The 21,935-nt window shown below is 40.3% G+C and overlaps 3 protein-coding genes across 5 annotated transcripts; 1 reads left to right on the top strand and 2 right to left on the bottom strand.

The window, feature by feature from the left end:
* The first annotated feature begins 5,368 nt into the window (after positions 1-5,368).
* LOC120562519 (tubulin beta-1 chain-like) lies at positions 5,369-7,629 on the top strand. The gene is made up of 4 exons (XM_039806232.1): positions 5,369-5,522; positions 6,066-6,174; positions 6,256-6,366; positions 6,476-7,629. The coding sequence occupies exons 1-4, from the start codon at positions 5,466-5,468 to the stop codon at positions 7,534-7,536; spliced, it is 1,338 nt and encodes a 445-aa protein (XP_039662166.1). The 5' UTR covers positions 5,369-5,465; the 3' UTR covers positions 7,537-7,629.
* A 418-nt stretch (positions 7,630-8,047) lies between these two features.
* On the bottom strand, positions 8,048-13,959 carry zdhhc11 (zinc finger DHHC-type containing 11). Its single transcript, XM_039806233.1, has 11 exons — positions 13,565-13,959; positions 12,514-12,732; positions 11,858-12,036; positions 11,648-11,749; positions 11,405-11,529; positions 11,151-11,306; positions 10,914-11,032; positions 10,781-10,830; positions 10,633-10,696; positions 10,473-10,551; positions 8,048-10,159 (listed from the first exon to the last, which is right to left on the bottom strand). Exons 2-11 carry the CDS (start codon positions 12,730-12,732, stop codon positions 10,020-10,022), a joined length of 1,233 nt encoding a protein of 410 aa, XP_039662167.1. The 5' UTR covers positions 13,565-13,959; the 3' UTR covers positions 8,048-10,019.
* Positions 13,960-14,417: 458 nt separating this feature from the next.
* brd9 (bromodomain containing 9) lies at positions 14,418-21,927 on the bottom strand. 3 transcript variants are annotated; one of them, XM_039806951.1, is made up of 17 exons: positions 21,763-21,927; positions 20,484-20,704; positions 20,278-20,406; positions 20,053-20,185; positions 19,864-19,921; positions 18,870-19,014; positions 18,646-18,756; positions 17,655-17,842; positions 16,860-16,992; positions 16,592-16,667; positions 16,405-16,500; positions 16,141-16,273; positions 15,927-16,038; positions 15,734-15,790; positions 15,546-15,651; positions 14,936-15,121; positions 14,418-14,721 (listed from the first exon to the last, which is right to left on the bottom strand). In XM_039806951.1, exons 1-17 carry the CDS (start codon positions 21,809-21,811, stop codon positions 14,621-14,623), a joined length of 2,034 nt encoding a protein of 677 aa, XP_039662885.1. In that variant the 5' UTR covers positions 21,812-21,927; the 3' UTR covers positions 14,418-14,620. The 3 variants fall into 3 exon arrangements, with proteins under 3 accessions (XP_039662885.1, XP_039662886.1, XP_039662887.1); XM_039806952.1 differs by having other exon boundaries at positions 16,405-16,497; XM_039806953.1 differs by having other exon boundaries at positions 14,951-15,121; positions 21,763-21,811.
* Between the last annotated feature and the right edge of the window lie 8 nt (positions 21,928-21,935).

The raw sequence follows: 21,935 nt of genomic DNA, 5'->3' as shown, positions 1-21,935 counted from the left end.
GTACAGAAAATAAATCCTCCCTAATGCGTGCGTAGCCTAGGCCTACACATTATTCTCCTCTCTCAGTATATAGGCCTACATCATTATTTCCATGATAATGACAATTCATTTAAAAGTTAATGCTAGTAACTCAAAATCAAGTATACCAAAGACGTCTTTGGGAAGAGCAACAAATACAACTAATAGCCTATATTTGAATTGAAAAAATAGGCAATACATTATTTGCTCCTCCTAGGCTATGACTATTTCCTCCATCATTCAGGGTCAGGCCCCCCTCACATGATTTCACAAGGTATCCAATAAATGTAATGTGTAGTTACTACTGTTTTTACATGTTTTAATTCCTTACAGAAACTATCTGAGATCCCTTGGCGGGGCAAATTTGGCAGCTGCCACAAGAAAGATGCTCTGCCGAGTGGGCACATCTGGCCTTTGGGCCAAATACAGCCTTAGGGGGAGGCAGGACAAACGGCCCTTCCACAAACTAAACATTTGTGGAGCCATGATCAATAGGCTATTATTGTAATAGACACTAACTACAATTTATTTTAGTTGTGATTAAGTTTAGTTTTCATCTACATGTTGTTGACAGTAATATCGTTGGACAAATTAAAGTTGTAAAATTTTATTAAAATCTTTTGTTTTAGGAGCATGTCAAAAACTTTTTAGACATGCTACAGCGGCTGATGTGGAAGATGCCCTTGGGCAGGCACTGAAATGTGAATAGGCAGTTGAAGTGGTAAGTATAGACCTAAGGCTACTTATAATAACTTATTTTGCTTTTTTTCATGCCCAGTGTTATCAGCTCCAAGATCCATTGTTTACCACTGAGCTCTCTGTTGTGCTGTTGCTTCTAATAAGCTGCTGTTGGTGGACTACTCTGGTCATTTATTAGGCTACATAGCCAAAACAGGGTTTTGGCAATTAGTCTAGCATTAGTAAAAAAAAATAAAAAAATCAGTTTTTATTTTTTTAAGATTAAATGAAATAATTGAGTGAATGGGTGGAATAATGGACCCAACCCTATGATTGTTTTCAACAATCTCTTATCATCTTCTCAGATGCAGTGAGGAGCCAGAGCCAGCCACATCCATCAACACATCCATCCATACAACCACACACACACAATCAGACACACATTCAAAATGTACAAAATGTAAACAATTAAATGTAAAATTAAATTGTATTATGCTAATCCAACGTTCGGCCAGTTTTATGTGTCTGTGCATACATGCAACAAGGAATTCCTCCACAAGACAAATGAAGTAGGCTAGACCTAGCCTATAACTTGCATGGAGTTTCACATCACAAGAACTCTGAGGGAAATGGATGACTAGGTTTAAAATACTTTTTTTAAACTTATTTTGCGGTGGTGTTTTTGCATGCGCGGAGTTTGCGGGGGGGGAGCACTGCCCCCCTGGTAGCTGAAACGGGTAATTACGGGTAATTACTTCTGACATAACCAGATATTTTATAAATACTTTAAAAACACAAAACAACTAAATGGGGATAGATAATACATCTGATTTCATATACTGCTTTAGTAAAAATAATATTTTTTCAGGGCTCTGCCTCTCACCTGAGACCATTGTCGACGCATATGCAGGACGCAAAAAACAATAATTTGTTGCACTAGTCGGGACATCTTACCGTGCCAACGTTACAATAAAGGTTGCCTAAATGCCATGTATATAAATTTGCTGTCAGCTTACTAATTGAATGCGCGTTTTGTGTAGATTTGGACTTTGATACGTTTTATTCCACTTTGTTTAAACGGCGAAGTTCACCTCGTTCACCTGTTTGGAGCTGACTGGTGAATGTGACGCGCGTATAGGCCTTGCTGGATACACCGTGACTCTGTTTGTGAATCTACTGATCGCTGTGGATGACTTGTTTTCATGTCATTGGATTACGGCAAAATACTGATCTTTTTTCTTAACGTGTCTTAACGTTTTATGGTGCGATTGCGCTTGGTTTCTGCGTTTGGAGAGGCATCTCAACAGACTGGAGGTCCAACACTGATTGTTCACTGTTAACCTACATGTTAGTTGAATTTAAGTGTCGGGGCATTCTGCCACCGTCTGTCTATTGTGCTCCAACACAGCCGTGCCCACGGGCGTCAGTTTGGTTTGAAATGTGCTGGGGACAGAGAAGCATTCGGAGGTACATTTCCAGAAGTGCTGGGTACAATGACGCATACGTTTTTTTCTCTTTCGCGCAGGTCAGGTTTAATGTACGTAAACAATGACCAATGATTACCAAATTTCTCTCTAATATTGCTCCTCATAACCAATGAAAACTGTTAAAAAAATAGAACCCAAAGTCCAATTATTATGGACGTTATCTGACATTTAGCGTTTCTGCTTCACATTTTCAGCAGGGCAGCGGAGCAGCTGTTGGTTGACTCCCAACGGTTCTCATGGGCTTTATAAGTCCTAACATGAAAAAGCTTAACGTGGTTTAATATACTTAAACAACGATCAATCATCACCACATTTCTGTTTAGATTTTTTGACAGTTTTCAGTGGTTACGAGGAGCAATATGAGCGAAATTTGGTAATCATTGATCATTGTTTAGGTACAAGCTTTTTCCTCGCCATAGCCTGTCAAGTTCTTTTGACAGGCATAAGTGTTCATTACAAGATATTGACATGATAAATTTGGTGATCGTTGTTGAGGTACATTAAACCACGTTAAGCTTTTTCACGTTAAGCAGAACAGACAGCGTTGTGAACAGAGAAGCGTGCAGCCTGCGCAGCAGCAGAGCGGCTGTGTCTGTACCTGCCCTGTGGGGACAGAGATTGTTGTGGATTTTTTGCATCTGTCGCTCAAGAATTATATGTGTTATGGACTTCTTTTTTTAACTAAATTGAGCTCGAGGTTTTAAATTGTTACAATGTAAATTCAAATCTGCTTAAAAAAATAAACATATGTTTATTTAGCATGTTTGTTTTGTCCATATGTGATCGTGCTGTGTTCCCCAGGTCTCAGTTGCTACAATGAGTTTTTTTTTTTTTTGCCCCCACTGGCTCGAATGTCAAACTCCGCCAATGTGTTTTCGGTATTTTAACAGATGACATGAAGGTTAGTAAAAATACAGCGTTTGATAGCTGGCCTAGTAGAAGTGCTCACAATGCTGTTGTAGCTAGTGGTTGTTGGTGGCAGCATTTGCTGTTAGGTCCCATGAAATGGTGCTCTTGGTCCCCTAATACTGTATCTGAAGTCTCTTTCCCAAAATTCAGCCTTGGTGCAGAATTACAGCCACTAGAGCCAGTCCCACAATGAGCTTTCTTAGTATGTGCCATTTCTGTGTCTGTAGCTATTGAGGAGGAGAGAGGGGGGGTCAAGGTGGAGGGTGGCTGTGTGGCCTTGACCAACTGCCACTTTGCTCGTTTGAAAGCCATGATGTCTCTCTCTCATGGGTGGGCCAAATTCTCTGGGCGGGCAAAGCAGAGAAAGGGGAGGTAACCTCGCTTGTTATGACTTCATAAGGAGCAAGATTCCAGATTGGCCCATCTGAGCTTTCATTTTCTCAAAGGCAGAACAGGATACCCAGGGCTCGGTTTACACCTATCACCATTTCTAGCCACTGGGGGAGGCAGCCTGGGGGAACGCATATTAATGTTAAAAAACCTCATAAAGTGAAATTTTCACGCCATGGGACCTTTAACACTGGGGCCGTAAGACGCCCCTGCAGCTCGACTGTAGGCTATAGACTACCTCGGATAGATTTTTGGGAGCTAATTCAAGTTACAAAAAAACGTTCCCATTTATATAATGACGTGGTTCGCTGATCGTTAAATAAACAACCTTCCGGGAACGTTATAGGTAAACGACGTTACCAGAACGTAAAGAAAACGTTCCTACGATAAGAGGATGCTGCGGGGGTCTAGCGAACGTTCCCCTACCTTCAGGCATCGTTCGCGGAACATTCAGCGAACCAAATATTGTTTACTGGGATTCATCCACGCTTGCCTTGGTGCCCCCTCTGATGTAGAGATGGAGATGAAAGCAGATTTTGCTGAATCATAATGGGTAGGGCCTACATTAACTGTTGTACAAATTTTGAGATAGGCAGGGCTATTTTCAGTTATCAAATCCCACATAAAGTGACAAGCCACATGTTTGTGTAGCCTATTGTTGTAGAGTGTTCAGCACTGAGCCAATAGCCTACTCCAGATATATATTTCCCCCATTCCTTGTCATAATATGCAGCCTATAATAATCCTTCTTTTTTTATTGTTTGCTATGTCTAAAAGGAAAAGGAATACATGCAAGCAACACCAAGCTTGAAGCATCAAACACTGAAGTTTATCGGTATGAGTTAACAAAATAAGACCATTAATGAATCCATGTTGTAGCCTAGGCTATATAGGCCTACTAAACAAATGCTTTGCCCTTCATTTTAGCCTATTATTTTCCATTAATGGGAAATTAATAAGAAACTCCAAATGCTGTAAAGGCTGCTATTAACCACATGGCGCAATTGATGCAGCTTGAGATCCTTATGTCATCAAGTGATTTCATTCTGTCCAGGCTGTTTTCATCATGATCGAGCCCTTTCTTTTGCTCATATAGGCATGCATGTTTTGCCACTTAACCCCGTCTTTGAATTGTGAGAGCTTGCTATTACTAGTGGTTACATAATGTAGCCTAATATGTAATGCACTGGACATCAGATGAGGTACAGAGGGCAGTCTTGGGAAGATAAGCATCATTTTTGCCGTATTGTAGCCCTCTGGCCACCAACAGTCAAACGAAGACATTAATTAGGCCTGGCTATCTATTGTGCTACTTACTGGAATTGCCCAACTTTAAACTCTTAAGCTTAATCTCATTAGCTAGGCCTATAGATATTTTAATCTTAAAAACTCATAGGAAACAACATTGCTTGGTTTCATATGGCCGTATCTGTTACTATGCTATAGGCAACACCCATAAGGTCACATCACAGGCAGCCCACTCCGAAACTGTGGAAGAAAGAAAACTGGACTGTAACTAGCATTCAGGTAGGATTGCTGTTTTATAACTGATGAAATCAAAAGTTTCCTGTGATCGACGAAATAAAATCTTTTGTTACTGTCGCATTTCTTTTCCACCATCATGACAAGCCGATTCCTTTCTCATAGGGGGATGGAGGCCTGGCTGTGGCCAACGCCTACAGATCACACTTTTGAGAAGAATGTGATTGGCAGGCAAATTAGACCAATGGCGGATAAAAATGTCTTCTTTGGTGGTGTTTTGCATCCGCAATGTTGCACTGCGGATAAGCATTTGAACATTTGATTGGTTTAAAATGATGTCTGTAGATGATGCTTTAGCAAATCAGCCAATAAACATTCGAGCTGAGGTTTAAAGGGCGGGTCTGGTTGTAATATAAAAAGAGGTTTTAGCCACTGTGTGTCGCACATAAAGAAAGGCAAAGTAAGTCATTGAAACGTTTTATCCTACCTCCAGCAAGAAAAATGAGGGAAATTGTGCATCTTCAAGCCGGTCAGTGTGGAAACCAGATTGGTGCTAAGGTTAGTAACACGGTATTTGCATGTCGAGTTATAAATTTAGTAAATTTTATTAAAAAAAACGCAGTGTTTTCTGTTCTGGGAGGAGCCGGGGCTTTGTGTCCGTTACGCTTGCCAGAAACCACTAGCTAGCTAGCTAACATCCTTGTGAAAGTTGCCGTTTATCTTTTAATTTAAACGGATTCGTGACGTCTTGATGACCTTAATGTGTCAGAGTATAAACGTATAAAAACAATTAAAACTAATTTTGGCTTGTTGTAAAATGTGAATTTAACGTCAGACCGTCTATTGTAGCGACACTCTAAACCGTTAGTTAACGGTAGCAATTCAAATCATAACTTAATAACGGCATTTACGTTGACTAGCTAACTCGCTTAACGTTAATATTTATATGTATCGGCAAACGGCGGGAAATTTTAACGCCCGTCTTTTTACATTAAAACTGACTGTCATATACACCAATAAACGTAAATAAAACCGATTCGCACGTTTAATGGAAATGTGTTTGCCATATTTAGGAGCTAAAACAGTTTGTATGTTTTACAGTTTTGGGAGGTGATCAGTGATGAGCACGGTATTGACCCAACTGGTACATACCATGGTGACAGTGACCTGCAGCTGGACAGGATCAATGTCTACTACAATGAAGCTTCAGGTAATAAGTAAGCACTGATTTGTAATTGCATGAACTACAGACTTTTTGCCATTTCCCCTTACCTCTGACCTGCTTTTGTAGGTGGTAAATATGTACCCCGTGCTGTGCTGGTTGATCTGGAGCCAGGCACCATGGACTCTGTGAGGTCTGGACCTTTCGGTCAGATCTTCAGACCAGACAACTTCGTGTTTGGTAAGTTATTTATTTTTATTTTTTTCTGTGCACTTGTCCAGAAAATTTCAGCTACTACTCATTATACACCCTTAATGCATGACCCATGATCTTGATTCTTGTCTTACAGGCCAGAGTGGTGCTGGCAACAACTGGGCTAAGGGTCACTACACAGAGGGTGCAGAGCTGGTAGACTCTGTTCTGGATGTGGTGAGGAAGGAGGCAGAGAGCTGTGACTGCCTTCAAGGCTTCCAGCTCACACACTCCCTGGGTGGTGGTACAGGCTCTGGTATGGGCACCTTGCTCATCAGCAAGATCCGTGAAGAGTACCCTGACCGCATCATGAACACCTTCAGTGTGGTGCCTTCCCCAAAAGTATCAGACACAGTTGTTGAGCCCTACAACGCCACACTATCAGTCCACCAGCTTGTCGAAAACACAGACGAGACCTTCTGTATCGACAATGAGGCCCTGTATGACATCTGTTTCCGCACCCTCAAACTCACAACCCCCTCGTACGGTGACCTCAACCACTTGGTCTCTGCCACCATGAGTGGTGTCACCACCTGCCTCAGGTTCCCTGGACAGCTCAATGCTGACCTGCGTAAGCTTGCTGTAAACATGGTTCCATTCCCCCGTCTGCACTTCTTCATGCCAGGCTTTGCTCCTCTCACAAGCCGAGGCAGTCAGCAGTACAGATCACTCTCTGTGCCAGAGCTCACCCAGCAGATGTTCGACGCCAAGAACATGATGGCTGCCTGCGACCCACGTCACGGGCGCTACCTGACAGTGGCTGCCATCTTCCGTGGTCGCATGTCCATGAAGGAGGTGGATGAGCAGATGCTGAACGTGCAGAACAAGAACAGCAGTTACTTTGTCGAATGGATCCCCAACAACGTCAAGACTGCTGTCTGCGACATTCCTCCCCGTGGCCTCAAGATGGCCGCCACTTTTATTGGCAACAGCACAGCCATCCAGGAGCTGTTCAAGCGCATCTCTGAGCAGTTCACAGCCATGTTCAGGCGCAAAGCTTTCCTCCACTGGTACACCGGTGAGGGTATGGATGAGATGGAGTTCACAGAGGCAGAGAGCAACATGAATGACCTGGTGTCTGAGTACCAGCAGTACCAGGATGCCACTGCTGAAGAGGAGGGAGAGTTTGAGGAGGAGGGTGAGGAGGAGCTGGCCTAAATGTATCTCTTCTAGAAAGCTCTGCTGTAAAATCGTAATGTAATGTCCTTTTCAGTGTTCTGTCTGCTTAATAAATTCTGTATTTTAGTCTGCCTTCTAGTTCAAGACTTCTTTTTTTTTTTATTTATTTTTTTGTACAGATGCTCTACATTGTACATGAAATGTAGCTGCATAACTGGTATTTTGCCAGAAATGAGATTAGAGCATAGGCAGTTAAAGAGGATTAAAGTACTACAATGTAGGTTAGTAAGTACTACTGCATAAACATCAGAATTGGCTTAGACAATTATACGTCTGCAATGCATCTAAACTGTTTTGAATTGGCATAAATATATCTTCTAGAAGTGATTATCGTACTAAATGGTATTAAAAAGAACTGGCTAAATGAAAGTAATACAAATGTGGTTAACTGATCTTGAGTGTCTAATAAAGGCATAAATAAACCAGAAATGCAGTACTAGTCTCCCTCTGGTGGTGAAAATGTGACAGTTTAAGAGCTTAGACACTTGAATTGGCTGCTACAATCACGTGAAATTATTTAATAAAAGTACATTTATAAAACATGCAATAACAGCAAGGTGGATAAAGTTTCTTATGGAACATAGAGGTCTGCTTCTATAACTCGCAGGACAATTTTGTTGTTGAGGAAACTGGCTTAAATCATACAAATGTCACTAGCAGCAGCAGACATCTGAAGTCTGTAACAAAGACATTTAAACAATTTGTCAAGAGTTTAAGTAGACATTTCATTAAATAAGAAATGAAGGCATATATCCAACATCATCGTTAAAATGGCAATTTCAGCAGCAGCTCAGTTCTCTCTTCTATGCCACCAGTAATCAGGCCACGGTCTATCCTATTGTCAGCCTGCTCTGTAGCCGCGAGCATAAAAGTCTCCAGGTGCTGTTGTACTGCAGAGCTAAACCTTAAAGAGTAGAGAAAAGCCCCGAATCTTTTAGGCCGACTTTACTGTATTTCAGAGGCTGTAGCAGGTTCTGTTTTAGAGATGGACAAACTAGACGACCTAACGAATCCAGTGACGTCATGCTAGCTTGTCGGGAAGGGGGCTAGCTACATTTTGGCGAGGAAAAAACTGGCAAGATATCCGAATGAAAATGGTTTCAATGGGTACCCACGAGTCTCCCCTTTACAGACGTGCCCACTTTATGTAACCACATGCAGTGTTTTTGCATGCAGTATAAATGTGTTATTTTGCCTATTCTAAAAATGGTGTATTTGAGTATTTCTTAGAATTGCATATATTAGCTATGACTGGAAAGCTGAGACTCTTGTGGATTCAATGAGCCCATCTGTATTCATGTGTGATGACGTTACTCCCCGAAGTAGCCATTGCATTGTAGTGAGACCATTTTTTGTTTAACTTGACGTCCGTGTATAAAATGACCTGTTGTGACCTCTAGGAGAATCAGTCTCATGAAACGTTACAACCACAAACTAGAGACCTATAGGGCATTCAGAGGATGTATCGCTTTAAGTGTATTGCATTTTGAGCAGCCTAGATTATCATGGGATGGTTTCAAATGTAGCAAATTTGTCAGCAAACATTCATTCTGTGAATTCTACACCAGCATAGTATTATGTCATATTAGTCATTTTGTTTACACCAAATTCCTAGCCTACTTTTGTTATGCAACTTAAAAATATTAACATGAATGTTTGCCTTTCTTTAGGTGGCAGGACTGAAAATGAGTCATCTTCAACATTTGTTGTGTTCTGGTTTCAAAATGACGAAGACAGTTGGAGAACAATTACCGTAGATACAAAATAGGATGTGGGCTCTACAGGATAATTTTATCGTGTTTTTCCCCCAAATGATGAACAGTTTTATAGGCATTCTCTTATCAAATGGCTTTTAAAAAGTAAATAGGACAAATATCTCCACAGGTGGAGCATGCCCCCGGATCCCCTTATGTTTGGTCTGAGCCCTGAATGTTTACAACATCTGGTTCAGCCCCATGATAATATCTACTCCATCACCTTCAGTTAGACAATGCATTTGCCAAGTCTCTGTGTTTGGCTCCAGATAGAATGACAAGATGCTAAAAGTTCGTAGTATCATGTTTCAGTCTTTCATGCTAAAATACATCCATCTATCCATACGACTCAGGATAGTGGAACAGAGGCTAACCTGGATGTGTACTTTGACTCTTTGTACAAGTCAGTGAGATAAGAACAATGCTTTAAATAATACAACCGTCATAATAAAAAAAAAGTGTAGATAAAAAGTACAAAATACAATGACAAATACAATACAGTTATTCAGACTGCATACAACATATCCACTAGAAAAAAAACTGTTCGATGATATGTATCAAACTGTGTTGTCACGTCTAAGTCGTCCTCTGTCTTTATCAACAAAGGTCCATGGTTGTGTGGCTCAGTTTCATGAAGCATATCTTCATAAGTAGTAGTTCCTGAGAGCAGTATTTCCTGATAAGCCGCCATGCAGACATCAGTTACTGCTAAGTATCATCTGGAGTCATAACGGAGCTGCCCAGAGGGTCCTGCATTCCAGGAACACGGTGAACAGACTTCACACCGGCACTCTGAGCCTCTTCAGTGTCAGGCTTCCAGCTCTTGGTGTCACTCACAGACATTTCCCCTTTCAGACACAGGAAACGAGAGGAGATAATTATTATTTACAAACTGCGTGGACTAATGTTCTTCGGTAATTCATAATAATAAATTTAACAGGCAAATGTCCCATAATCTGTTTTTAATAGATTAGTATACTTTACAGTTAATTTACACTGTTTACACAGTCAAACAATCCTGTTATAAATAATGTGAAACTTTTCCATTGTGGTGTTGTATTTATTTGTATATTATTGCATTTCTCATATTTCTGCTCCCTCTGTCTTTGTAAATTAGGTTGAGACAAAGAAAGGTGAACAATAGTGAAGTCAAATACTTACTTGCCATGTTCTGTGTTGGATTTTCTGTGCCATAATGGAAACTAGTCTCCTTTTCTGAGGATTTCCCAAAGTTCTCCAACTACAAAACAGATTTTAATGCAGTATTACCCATTTGATACATGTAAAATCAGTCAACTAAGATATAAGTAGACATGCTTACCTCGGTGCATAGGGACTCTGAAAGTCGGCTTGTGAGTGGGCCTTTATCATCAAATTTGCAAGTACTGCAGGAAAACCAGAATGGCATTAATTCTCTACAAAATGAATACACAAAAGCATAACTAGAACTGTAAGGAATTAGTTTTTACCCTGAACTCTGGGACAATGCTGGCTCACAGTCAATTGAACTCTCTTGATTCTTTAGAAAAGAAAAGAAAATGTTTTACACACATGACAGAATAAACAAGCGACAGACAGTGAGAGGCTAAGGCCAGGTCTCACCTGTGGGGCCTTGTTATTCATTTTTGCATCATGTGGATTTCCTGCTTCATTGTCTCGGTTTATGGCTTCTTTTTGGCGCCGCATCTTTACATAATCAAATGTGCTTATGCCTTTATAGACTGTAAAGCAAAGAAGAGAACAAACAGCAGAGTAGAATGGTGAGGATGATAATGATAATGATTGGATGAGGGGCAAAAGAGACTTATAAAATGCCTTGTCTTGAAGATTGTGACTCACAGAGGTAAAAGTGGAAGCCTAGCAGATGACCGAGCAGCAGCAGGCAGGTGATGCTCAGCATGGCTGTTATGAAGGCTAATGTAAGGAGAGCAGCTGAACTAGTCTTTATGGGTGCTAAGGGTAAAAACGCCAGCCAGGTACCATTCCCCAGGATACCTATAGAAAGAAGGACAACACACAAACAGTTTTTAATGGCGCAATTAACAAAAATATTATCAAAGCTGTTCCTAAGAAGGCCCATTATAATGACTCACTGTCAAACTGTGAGTTGGTCCGTAGGCTGTTTGGATCCAGGTAATGCTGAATAAATATGAACAAGATGACAACAGCGAGCAGGAAGACGCCTAGTGTACCAGAGGACAATGCCACAAAGAAGCACCTGAAGGCAACACATGAAACCTGATGTTAGTTTATAAAGCATTCCACATTTCCTTTCAACATCAGCCATGAAGTCAGATACAGAAAGTCCATCCAAAACATCCAAAACGTTGTCTTACCAATAGTTTCTGCCACCCACACAGGTGTTCAGCCATTTGCAATGGTGATCAAAGCCTTCCACACACTTGTTGCAAACACCACAGTGTTTTACTTTGGGGCCACTATGTGAAGATTGATTATGTTAAAAACATATTTTTTGCATGATTTTCCAAATTATATCACCAATAATTTAAAAAGCAAAATCACAAACTACTGCTTTGGATACATACACCTTGACTTCACATAGATAACAGTGAAGGTCCTGGATAACATGCGGTCGCTTTGTCCTGTCAAAAAGGGGCATTGGACTGGAATAGCTCTGTTTGGCCCTCACACCGACATCTGCTGGGTCTATAGTTGCAGCAGCAATATGGGCAAAAAAGTGTACAATAAATGCTACTCCCGTCAGCTGTACACAACAAGAGTCAAGGGAAATTGCAATAATATTGGAAAAGTACTGCAAAATGTGATAATAGTGCAGAATAGTAAGTGGCACACATATTGACACCAAACAAGAAACTGCAAACTGTTGCACATAAGTGGATCTTTTGTGTGAGAAATTAAGTCAGTTGTGAAGAAATCAACTGTTCTTATGGCTGAGTGAAGCTTCAGTTAAATGAACCAGTGTTGACATAATGCAGCATTTACACATGGGACCCCAGTGATTATGTCTTTTTGGCTCAATAGAGACTACAGAAACAGAGACAGAGTCACGTCTGGTATGACTGGAGCCCATACAGACAGCCCACACAACAACATCCTTGTCTTGTCCAGCAGCCCAAACAAAACTGTATAGCAGAGACAAATGTTTACTCCATATTCGAATCTAAAAGACCCATCGCTGCACACTCCCTAGTACGCTACAACGACAGTTTGTTAAGGATACAGCATAGATCACATGGTTCCATGGCAGAGGCAGAAGAGGGATATAGATGCCAAAGCTGACTATGGCGAGGTAGCCGTACACCATCCAGCCAACCACTTGGAAAGCCTGAGGGGGCCATGCCCATCCGTTTATCCTGGGAGGCTTGGAGGGGACCAGCTCATTCCTGCTGCTGCCATGCATGGGAGATGTGCGTCTCAGCCTTTGATTGAAGCAGTTCATCTAGGGAATAGACATCAAGTTGAGAAAAAGCTTCCTCCAGACGTCTTCAAACATGTATCCACACTTAACACATGACAAAGCTTGTTACATGCAAGTGCAAGTCTACAGCTCCAGCAGAGTGTGGCTGCATTTCCTGGGGAAATGAGTTAGGAAAATGAGTTGAGCCTAATGATAGTGACTGTTCAGCCATTATGGACCTACACTCAGACGGCATTCGTTTTAGAAAGGTATACACTGACAACTGAGTCTTAACCTCATTGGTATAAATGGGGGTGGACAAAATTTCAGGAATATAATTCAACAGACGTACAGGCTACACAATGAGTTGAATGAACATCTTTATATTAACTTAATGAAGGTATGTATTGCCAAGCTGTATTATTGAATTATTCTAAGATAACTGTAGCCTACTTAATAAACTGGCAGCGCAAGTTTACAAGTGGCAAAGGCACCAATGCATAAATAACAAGGAGGATATTGTCACATAACAGAAACCAGCTGACCCAGAGTAAAGGTGCTAAGGTTATATCCCTTTCTTTGCCTTGTAAAAATATGTATTGCTCCTGGCAACGCTATGCTAAAAGTTCACCAAACTAGATAAAAACCTGCAAAGAAACCATTCGTGGGCTTTATAACAATGCTTTTTGTTTATCATGCACTGCAATAATGTTAGACCAACGAGTGAAATGTAACGCTATTGTCGAGTAACTTAGGCCTAGCTACACCGTAAACGTTAGCTAATAAACTTTTGTTGGTTTTTAAATATAAACAATAAAGTATGCCAACAACAGCATAAGAGGTCTGTAGTTTTAATCCATGAAGAATGACTTACTGTTGCTGTTAAAAGACAGCGACCATGATCTTAAAACAATTGTGCTCCTGTTCAAATACGGCCGGAGATTTCCACCGCTTGATATCCCATAGTATATCAGCCGAGCAGGTGCTTCAATAAGTAAAATTCACATAGACCTAATGAACAAAAACACAACGCCAACTAAAAAGCGCCCGTAAACACGGATGAAATCCTCCGACGGTCTTGGATTTGTGTCACCGAGGGAGTTGAATCAGAAGTTGAAGAATCCACTCACTCAGAAGGTCGGAGCGGCGCTATGGAAACCGCCCTGCTGCGCATGTGTACTTCAGCTCTCCTCAACATACGGCTTTTTATTGTGGCACTCCACTGACTGGTAACTGCGCATACAGCTTGCTTATCAAACTGATAAGTCTTTGCTGTTCTTTTTCATACTTTTAGGCCCTGGGGAATAGACCCTCGAAAATAGGCAGCGTTTCCCATCAGAGCAAGAGGAAACTGCAAACACAGATATTCACATGATACTTCTGCTTTCAAATATAAAGCCCAATTCTTTCATGGGTGACTTTCGTCTTGAGTTTCTCACGTAACATTATGCTGAATGTCAATATATAGACCTACTGCATGCATATTGCTTTATTTTCACTTCCCTATTGTGTCTCACATATTATAGCAAGACAATAGCAAAGGTTGCTCATATACATAGAAATTTCTATATATATATTTTTCTTTTTTATATGGAATGCCATTTAGGAAATATATATGATGCAGCAGATAATATATATATATATATATATATATATATATAAAATATATATATATATATATATAATGTAGCTGATAATAGTTTGTCATTTGCTTATTGAACCACACATTTTTAAATACAGGTGCAAGCATTTATTTTTCAAGTGTTGCACTCATACAAAATCATACAATTACACTAAAAACACTCTGTACAATCATATTGAGTCTTTAAAACAGGTCAGAGGCTCCTGCTGTCTCCATAATATTTAAACAGTCTAAGACATGTTACCCAGTGTTGTTAATACCAGGATAACTACATGGTAGTGTGTGTGGTCAGCTGTTGGCTGTGCTCTCTGGCTCCGGAGATTGCAGGAACTCGTAGGGATCATGAACCATTTCAGACTGGTCCCCAACGCCCAGATGTGATGGGCTCCCTGTGGATTAAAGATGATATGACTCTTACTTTTCCGTGGTAAGCAATAACATTTTTTGCTGAAAAGTGGAGGTGTAACATTTAGTCGATATCTAGCAAGTTGAGCAACAGTATGATGGATTGTTAGCATACTAATGACAATAATATGATGTTTAAATTGTAACTAAAAAGCATTAGCAGTGCTCCTTTCTGAGCACCTAGTTTTCTAGTCTTACTCCTTTTGCAGATACCTAAGTGGTGCTGGTCCCTCTCTGAGGCATTAGAGAGGGAGGACAGGTTGGACGAGGGTCTGGAGCCAACTCTGTCCACCTGAGCCTCTTGGAACTCCTGCAGGAGTTTGTCCGCCTCGTCAAATTGCTGCTGGCCCTCATCGTTGCCTGGCTCTTTTTTCACTGTTTTACCTAATAAAGAAAGAGGAAAGGTAAGGTGATTGCAGGACATTAACAAAGCATTAAAAAAAAATAAAATGCACTACCATAACCATATCATTTAAAGCAGAAAATGAGCTTACTGCCTCATATCCATCATTTCTGTAATGCGTTTATCAAGTAGTCTGACTGTTGTGTGTGTTTCATAATGAAGGACAGCCTCTGCCTGGGAGTTTTAATAGGATTCAGGTGATTACACGGCTATACTGCGACTCCACACATCTTACTCTCGTTAAGCTTACTGCGAGAGTTAAAAAGCACCCGTAAACACTATTAATGTAAGTTTGGCAATTCCATGGACTCCACCTTACTCATCTTCCTACCTTAATTAGTTTATGACTGGATTATTGGTGTACATGTAAATTCTGCCACTCAGAGCATTGATGGGAATAATCACCTAATGAGTTCAGCATGGATATATCCAGAGACATATCAGGATAGCTCTTCATTGACATGAAGTCCAGGACTGAGCCGCTCTCTCCCAGGCCAGTGCCATCTGCCATCTGAACAAAAATGCAAAGCTTCAGTCAGATAGTCAGGCAACGATTTAAATGCACCATCACTGCTAAACAAACTACAGCATACCTGCATGTCACAGATGTTGGATTTGGTTTCATCGGGTTTTAGCGGGATGTTTCTTCTCTGAAATGTAAAATAAGCATCATACACATAGTCCAGAGACCAGGCGGTCTGCAGTAGAATTGGTCAAGAGGATACTGAGAGAACGATGGACGTAATGTAGTCATATATTGCTGTATATTAAGTGCAAGTCAGATACCTGTCGGATTTGACTGACAGCTTTAGTGTGATCGTCTGCGGTCATCTTGTCCAGAAGCCTGTCGACCCAGCGCTTTGTGACACCTCCGCAGCCCTTGACAAACTCCTGTATGCTTAGGGTGAAAGTGAACACATTACAAGCTTAAAAACGGGGACACATTTCTCTAGATTGTTTAACATTCTAAGTTTAACCAATGACAGAAAAGTCCCCTTACCTCAGGGCACATTGTACCCCTGTGTCATCACCATAGGCTGAATAGAGCGTGTCCACCTCATCAGGTAGCAGGTCTGGGAAGACGGAGTTCTTCTGAAGGGTCTGAATGTTGTAAGCACTGCTCAGAAACGTTACTACACAGAGCAAGAAAAAAACCAATCTGATTTAAGTCATAGACCTTGTGGCAATCTTTTTGAATTGTTATTCATTTGACTACAATGACTAATATAAATCAAATCAACAAAAGTGCATGTTAATGCCATACCTTTGTGTCTCCTGTCATCTTTGAAACCCAAGGTTGTCAAGCCAGGCAGAAGCTTATTTGACAGAGAACTCAGGTCCACTTTATGAGTCTCCTCTTCTGCCAAAAAGAATTAAGAATAAATATACTAATGTAGTGCAGATCTTGTGTAAACATAGGGTTTTGAAAGACTAACACGGTGATAACAAACCTTCTGCATCAGGATCAAGCTGATTTACAACCGTATATAGAAGAGAACTGTCTGGTTCTTTACGTAAGTAGCCCATCTGAAAACACAGAACAGAGAAAATATATTGTCACTACAAACTACAGTGAAGAATTAACTCCTTGAAGAGTGGAAGCCTTACTACCACTTTGTGATTTTATGTCTTGATTTTATGTATTTAATATAGTAGCTATAGCGGGTAGAAACAGTATGTAGAAATTGAAATATATACACAATAAGTTAAGAGGAAAACCTTAGAGTTGGGCATGTATCTGTTGATCCGATCCCGAGCTTCATCTGCAGAATGCTCAACGAGTGCCAGGACATGCTCCTCTGCTGTACTGTCAGTCAAGCTGCAAGCGTTTCCCTCCGGTTCAAACAGGTAACTGAGACAAAAAGAAGTGACAGCGTTACTGGATTATTATACTGACAGGGTGCTGAGTCACAGGACATCAAATGCTCAGGAGTACTGGCCTTTCTGACTACATTTAAAGTGCTCATATTATGCTTTTGGGCTTTTCCCCCTTTCCTTTATTGTGTTATATATCTTTTTGTGCATGTTATAGGTTTACAAAGTGAAAAAGCCCAAAGTCCACCCCAAAGGGAGTTACCATCTCCAACAGAAAACACAAACTGCTCCAAACTGCTCTATTGTAGTCCAGCCTTTACTTTCGTTATAACGTGCGTCACTTTGTAACGCACGTTATAATGCTCGCCTAGCTGCTAGCGTGGGATGCCCTCATACTCTACTTCTTAAGGCTAGAAGTGCTGACCTAGCTACTGTGCTTGTGCAACTCCCAACAAAGATTAAACATAAGTGAGATGCCTCACTCTGTAGCTAAAACAGAAAGCTCAACACACAGGGGGAAAAGAGGAGCTGCAGCCATGTGCAGTACGACAAAAATATTGTGTTTTTTGAAAATTAAACCATGTAAACCTATTCTGGTACAACCTCTAAATACAATAATGAACCTGAAAATGAGCATAATATGAGCACTTTAATTCCCTAAATGTCACATTTAATCTAGATATTACAAATAAGAAATACCTGATGACTTCCTTCATGTCTTTGACTGGTTGTTTCTTGGACTTTTTAGCTGATTCCACTGGGCTGGGGATTGTCTCTGGAGGAGGTATATCAGCTGCAAGGTCTTCATCTCCCAAAATGGCTGCCTGCTGGGTGTAGTCCATGTCCTGCATGAAAGACATGCTGCGTTTCAGAGCCAACAGCCGCTCCTGTAGACAGGGCAGAGGGAAAAAGGGGAAACATTTACTTTCTCTGCTTATCTGGAAATATATAAGAGAGGAAATGGAATAGAAAAGGACAGTAGTACCTTGTTGGTGATTACAGTGATGTGAATTTCTAATGCTATTAGGTGACAATCTTTGGACTTGGTCAATTGGTATTCACATAGTGAATAGCTTCCTGTATTGTTTTGTGTGTGTGTGTGTGTGTGTGTGTGTGTGTGTGTGTGTGTGTGTGTGTGTGTGTGTGTGTGTGTGTGTGTGTGTGTGTGTGTGTGTGTGTGTGTGTGTGTGTAGGGCTCATACTGCTCAGCTGCTGGGAAGTAGAACATGTCATAGTCTAGCTTTGAATATATTCCATTATTCACTGAGTATGGAGTAGTGCCATGATTTGACTCTAGGTGACATCATTAGTGTAGTCTGTCTGTTGCTCAATTTATTCAAATTCACATATTAAAACTAAGTTGCGCAATTTATGGAAACATATTTTAAGGTAGATAGTCTCTTATAGGGACGTACACAAAGCAAATCACTCAAGTCCCTCGTTTACATGTTCAAATATTACACTGACAATTCGATCTAATCCATTCAAGTATTTAAGTTAAAGACAGAATACATATCTATAGTGCAACACAGAAACAGAAACACAAACATTACATAAAAAATAAAAGCTGAAACAAAGGAAAAGTAAAGTGTCTTCGTAAATTACTTTTCAAGGAAGCTAAACCACAAGACAGCGAACATGGACAAAGTTGGTGTCACAGAAAAACATGTAGTATAAGAAATGTGTTTACCTTGCTCATCATCTTGAATCCTGTGTGGAGTAGTTTCTTGGCAGCCTTGTAATAGACAGTCTCTGGTCGGTTGTACACCATGGCATTGTCACACATCAATTTAAAGTCCGCCTGAAGGCAAAGAAAGTGTTCAAACAGGTATGAAGGCAAACTTTATAATACTCTCAAGAAGAAATTCATATTCACCATCCAAACTCTCTCTTTGTGATGAAAAGTATCCTCACCTTGAATTCTGTAACCGTATTGTAGTCATTGTTTCTAATCTTGTCTTTCATGGTGCTGAAGTCCATAGGATGTTTGATGATCATTGAGTAACCAGGAGCAATTGCATCTGTTACTGGAAATGAGAAGAATCCATGGGGGTCTTTCCTGGAAAGACAAGTGATGCATGGTGTTATTCAGTACAGCACCAACCTTTAGATGTGTTTAGACTTGTCTTTTCTCTGCTCTGATCATGCCAGTGCTTGTTATTTGTCAGGTCAATACAATCAATCAGACAATTAGGCCACATCTACGTTTGGTCCGATGTTGTCCTCATGTTGATAGCAATCTATGGCTAATACATCAGCAAAGTCACACACAACTTTTCTGCAACAACAGGACTTACCCTCCACTAACAATAACAAACGCTCAAATAGACTAAAGACCGAAAGCCTACAGCCTGCAGAGGCACCAATATTTATTGCACTCTACAATATTTTGTACATAGGTGTTGCATGGAACAAACAACAAATGCTAATTTAGCTCTTCTTAGAGTCTTACGGAGGTTGTCCCATTAGGACAATGTATGTACTCAGGTTATTTAATGTTGATTAATGTCTGTCAATTTAACCGTAAGACATGCTGTATGCAAGGGTGAATTTTGAACTTAAGAGTGGTATAAGAAAAAAATGTGAAAAAATTGAAAGGTTTTAGGTTTTGGGGAGTATGATCATGCTCAGTAAATATCATGGAAATATGCCAATCCATTTATGATATTTCTTTTGTACATGTGCTAGATGGTGATAGAGGGAAAAGGGGTTAACCAAAAACCTCAGCATCCATCTTTAGGGACTAGTATCAGCCTTAACCTTAACCTTAGTCTTTACACTTCTGGATCTTTCAAGTATTGACTGTGATCTAGTTAAAACCCTTCAGGAGCAGTGCTGTGGCATTAGAAGGACAGTAGGCTGACATTACAGGTGGATGCAGCAATTAGACTGAATCAGTGTTCCTCACCTCTGCAACTGCCTCAGAAAGTGTTCTAGGAGTTGTTGACGAGGAGTGCATTCACTCTCTGCATTGAGCAAAAATAAATAAATACGGATATGCATTAACACATTTACAAGTAAATAGTTGCTAAAACAAAGTGTAATGTTTGCTTGTCAAACTTGTTTTTATATTGTCCTCATAGACAGGCATGCTTACCTTGTTGTGTCCTGCATGCTCGGACCGGCCTGTCTCCTTGCTGTTCTAAATCCAACTTCATACTGGAGTGAAATTCATCCTCTTCAGGCTCTAGCTCAAACTCTCTCTCTCTCTTCTTTTTCTTCTCTTCCGGCTGATGAGATAAGGTCATGATGTGAGTGACTTGTCAGTGAAAACATTAAAACGCATTGGTCACATTCTCAGGCTTAAGTTAAGTTTACTCACCTCTAATCCAATACTTAAACTTTTTGGTAATGTGAAAGGTTCAACAGGCACACCAACGCTTGTTGCAGCAGTAGAGGCTGTTGCCTCTAATTCATTCTGCTCTCGCTCTCTCTTCTTCCTCTTTTCCTCCTATCAGATGGGATGAAAGCCAAGTTTTAACATATAGAGGCACAAAACACATGCATAAGGTATATGTGTAAACTAACCTTCCGCCGTCTTCTCTCGTCATCATCCACGTATTTGTCTTTATCCTTTTCAGACTTTTTCTTCTTCTTCTTCTTTTTCTCTTTGTGGCGTTCTCGCTCATGGTCTGATCTGTCATCGTAGTAGCTAGAGTCATGGCCCGAACCAGAGAGCTCTGTCACCTCACTTCCTCCAACTTTGAGCACAAGCTTCAGGGGCTTCTCAAGAGCCTTGTCCTCATAGTCTACAACCAAAACAGACAACATGAAGATGATAGGTAAGATAGGAATCATGGTACAAGGTGAAAAGTTGTGGAAGGAGTAGGTGAAGTTAGTATTATTAGTAAGTTAGTATTGTAGAAATACTTTAAGTTTTGTCTGCTATTACTTTAGACGCCAAATATGTTAGGCTGTAATAATAAGCTGTAGCTTCTCTGTCCGTAGAAAACATTCTATTGTATGTTGTGATAGGGTTGTACTGCATTCTACTGTGTTGTTTGGTTGTAGGTAATTCCATAGCTGGTATTTTTGCTTAACTGGTTATGTAATACTTAGTGTTCAAACTAAAATACAATTTCAAAATGATAATGCAAAAATATGAATATCAGATCTATCTATAAGTAACTTGCTGTCTTAACTTACTAGCACAACCAACGACAACAAAAACTGATTAATTTAGGATTATAGCAGGACATTATACCAGAGAGATGTTGGACGTGTACCGTATTGGTATGATTGATCGATTTTTATTTTGAGTATATAAAAAAACAACATACGTAAAAACATCTTTGGATGCTTAGTTAAACCCAGAGGTAAGCACATGAAAGCGTAATACAACACTTATTTACAATGTGGACCTCGGTGTTAAGACATTACATACATTACAATATATACACTCATAAAATACATCACATTGGTAACATCGATCTAATTACCATTGCAATGTTTACACTGCTTTATCATATAATGATTTAAAATGTAATACAAACACAAGTCGAAATGACCTCAACAATCCTATAAAGTTAACGTTACTAAACTCCAAAGGTGCCTTTATTATTATACACTCCTCTACTGACTTTGTTTGATGTAGCTAGATTGGGAGATCATTCCACAAGCCTAGCTAGCTATGTCTAACCCTAACCCGCTGTGCTATTTGTCCTTGGGACTATATTAGGGTAACGTTATATAAGAGTAGATTTTTTTTGTACAAATTTACTGTCTTTTCAGTTGAGCTAGCCAGCTAAGCTAGCTAACATAAAGCTAGCTGGAACAAAAGCGGTGCGACAACTAATAGTAAACATACCATCAACTGTTCTCCACTCCGGTTTATGCTTCTTGTGTTTTTTCCCCATCTCTTCCTATTTATATCCAAAGACGTGTGTTTATACCAATTATGTTGCCACTGGTCGCAGGCGTAACACTAGCTACTTGCAACAAATCTTTGCAACAAGAAAGCTAAGCTAACGGCAGGCGGAA

This window comes from Perca fluviatilis, chromosome 7 (genome assembly GCF_010015445.1).
Source record: "Perca fluviatilis chromosome 7, GENO_Pfluv_1.0, whole genome shotgun sequence".
NCBI classification, from domain to species: Eukaryota; Metazoa; Chordata; class Actinopteri; order Perciformes; family Percidae; genus Perca; species Perca fluviatilis.
This window is presented reverse-complemented; position numbering and strand designations above follow the sequence as displayed.

Bases quoted from the DNA above. Each gene is read 5' to 3' on its own strand.
- LOC120562519 (XM_039806232.1), top strand. From the start codon at position 5,466: ATGAGGGAAATTGTGCATCTTCAAGCCGGTCAGTGTGGAAACCAGATT. The intron at 5,523-6,065 runs GTTAGTAACACG...TATGTTTTACAG, and splicing joins GAAACCAGATTGGTGCTAAG to TTTTGGGAGGTGATCAGTGA. The intron at 6,367-6,475 runs GTAAGTTATTTA...CTTGTCTTACAG, and splicing joins ACCAGACAACTTCGTGTTTG to GCCAGAGTGGTGCTGGCAAC.
- zdhhc11 (XM_039806233.1), bottom strand. From the start codon at position 12,732: ATGAACTGCTTCAATCAAAGGCTGAGACGCACATCTCCCATGCATGGC. The intron at 11,033-11,150 runs GTGAGTCACAAT...TTTGCTTTACAG, and splicing joins AGGCTTCCACTTTTACCTCT to TCTATAAAGGCATAAGCACA. The intron at 10,160-10,472 runs GTAAGTATTTGA...TGTGTCTGAAAG, and splicing joins TCCAACACAGAACATGGCAA to GGGAAATGTCTGTGAGTGAC.
- brd9 (XM_039806951.1), bottom strand. From the start codon at position 21,811: ATGGGGAAAAAACACAAGAAGCATAAACCGGAGTGGAGAACAGTTGAT. The intron at 19,922-20,052 runs GTAAGCATGCCT...TGCTCAATGCAG, and splicing joins AGCATGCAGGACACAACAAG to AGAGTGAATGCACTCCTCGT. The intron at 14,722-14,935 runs GTAAGACTAGAA...TTTAATCCACAG, and splicing joins CTTAGGTATCTGCAAAAGGA to GGAGCCCATCACATCTGGGC.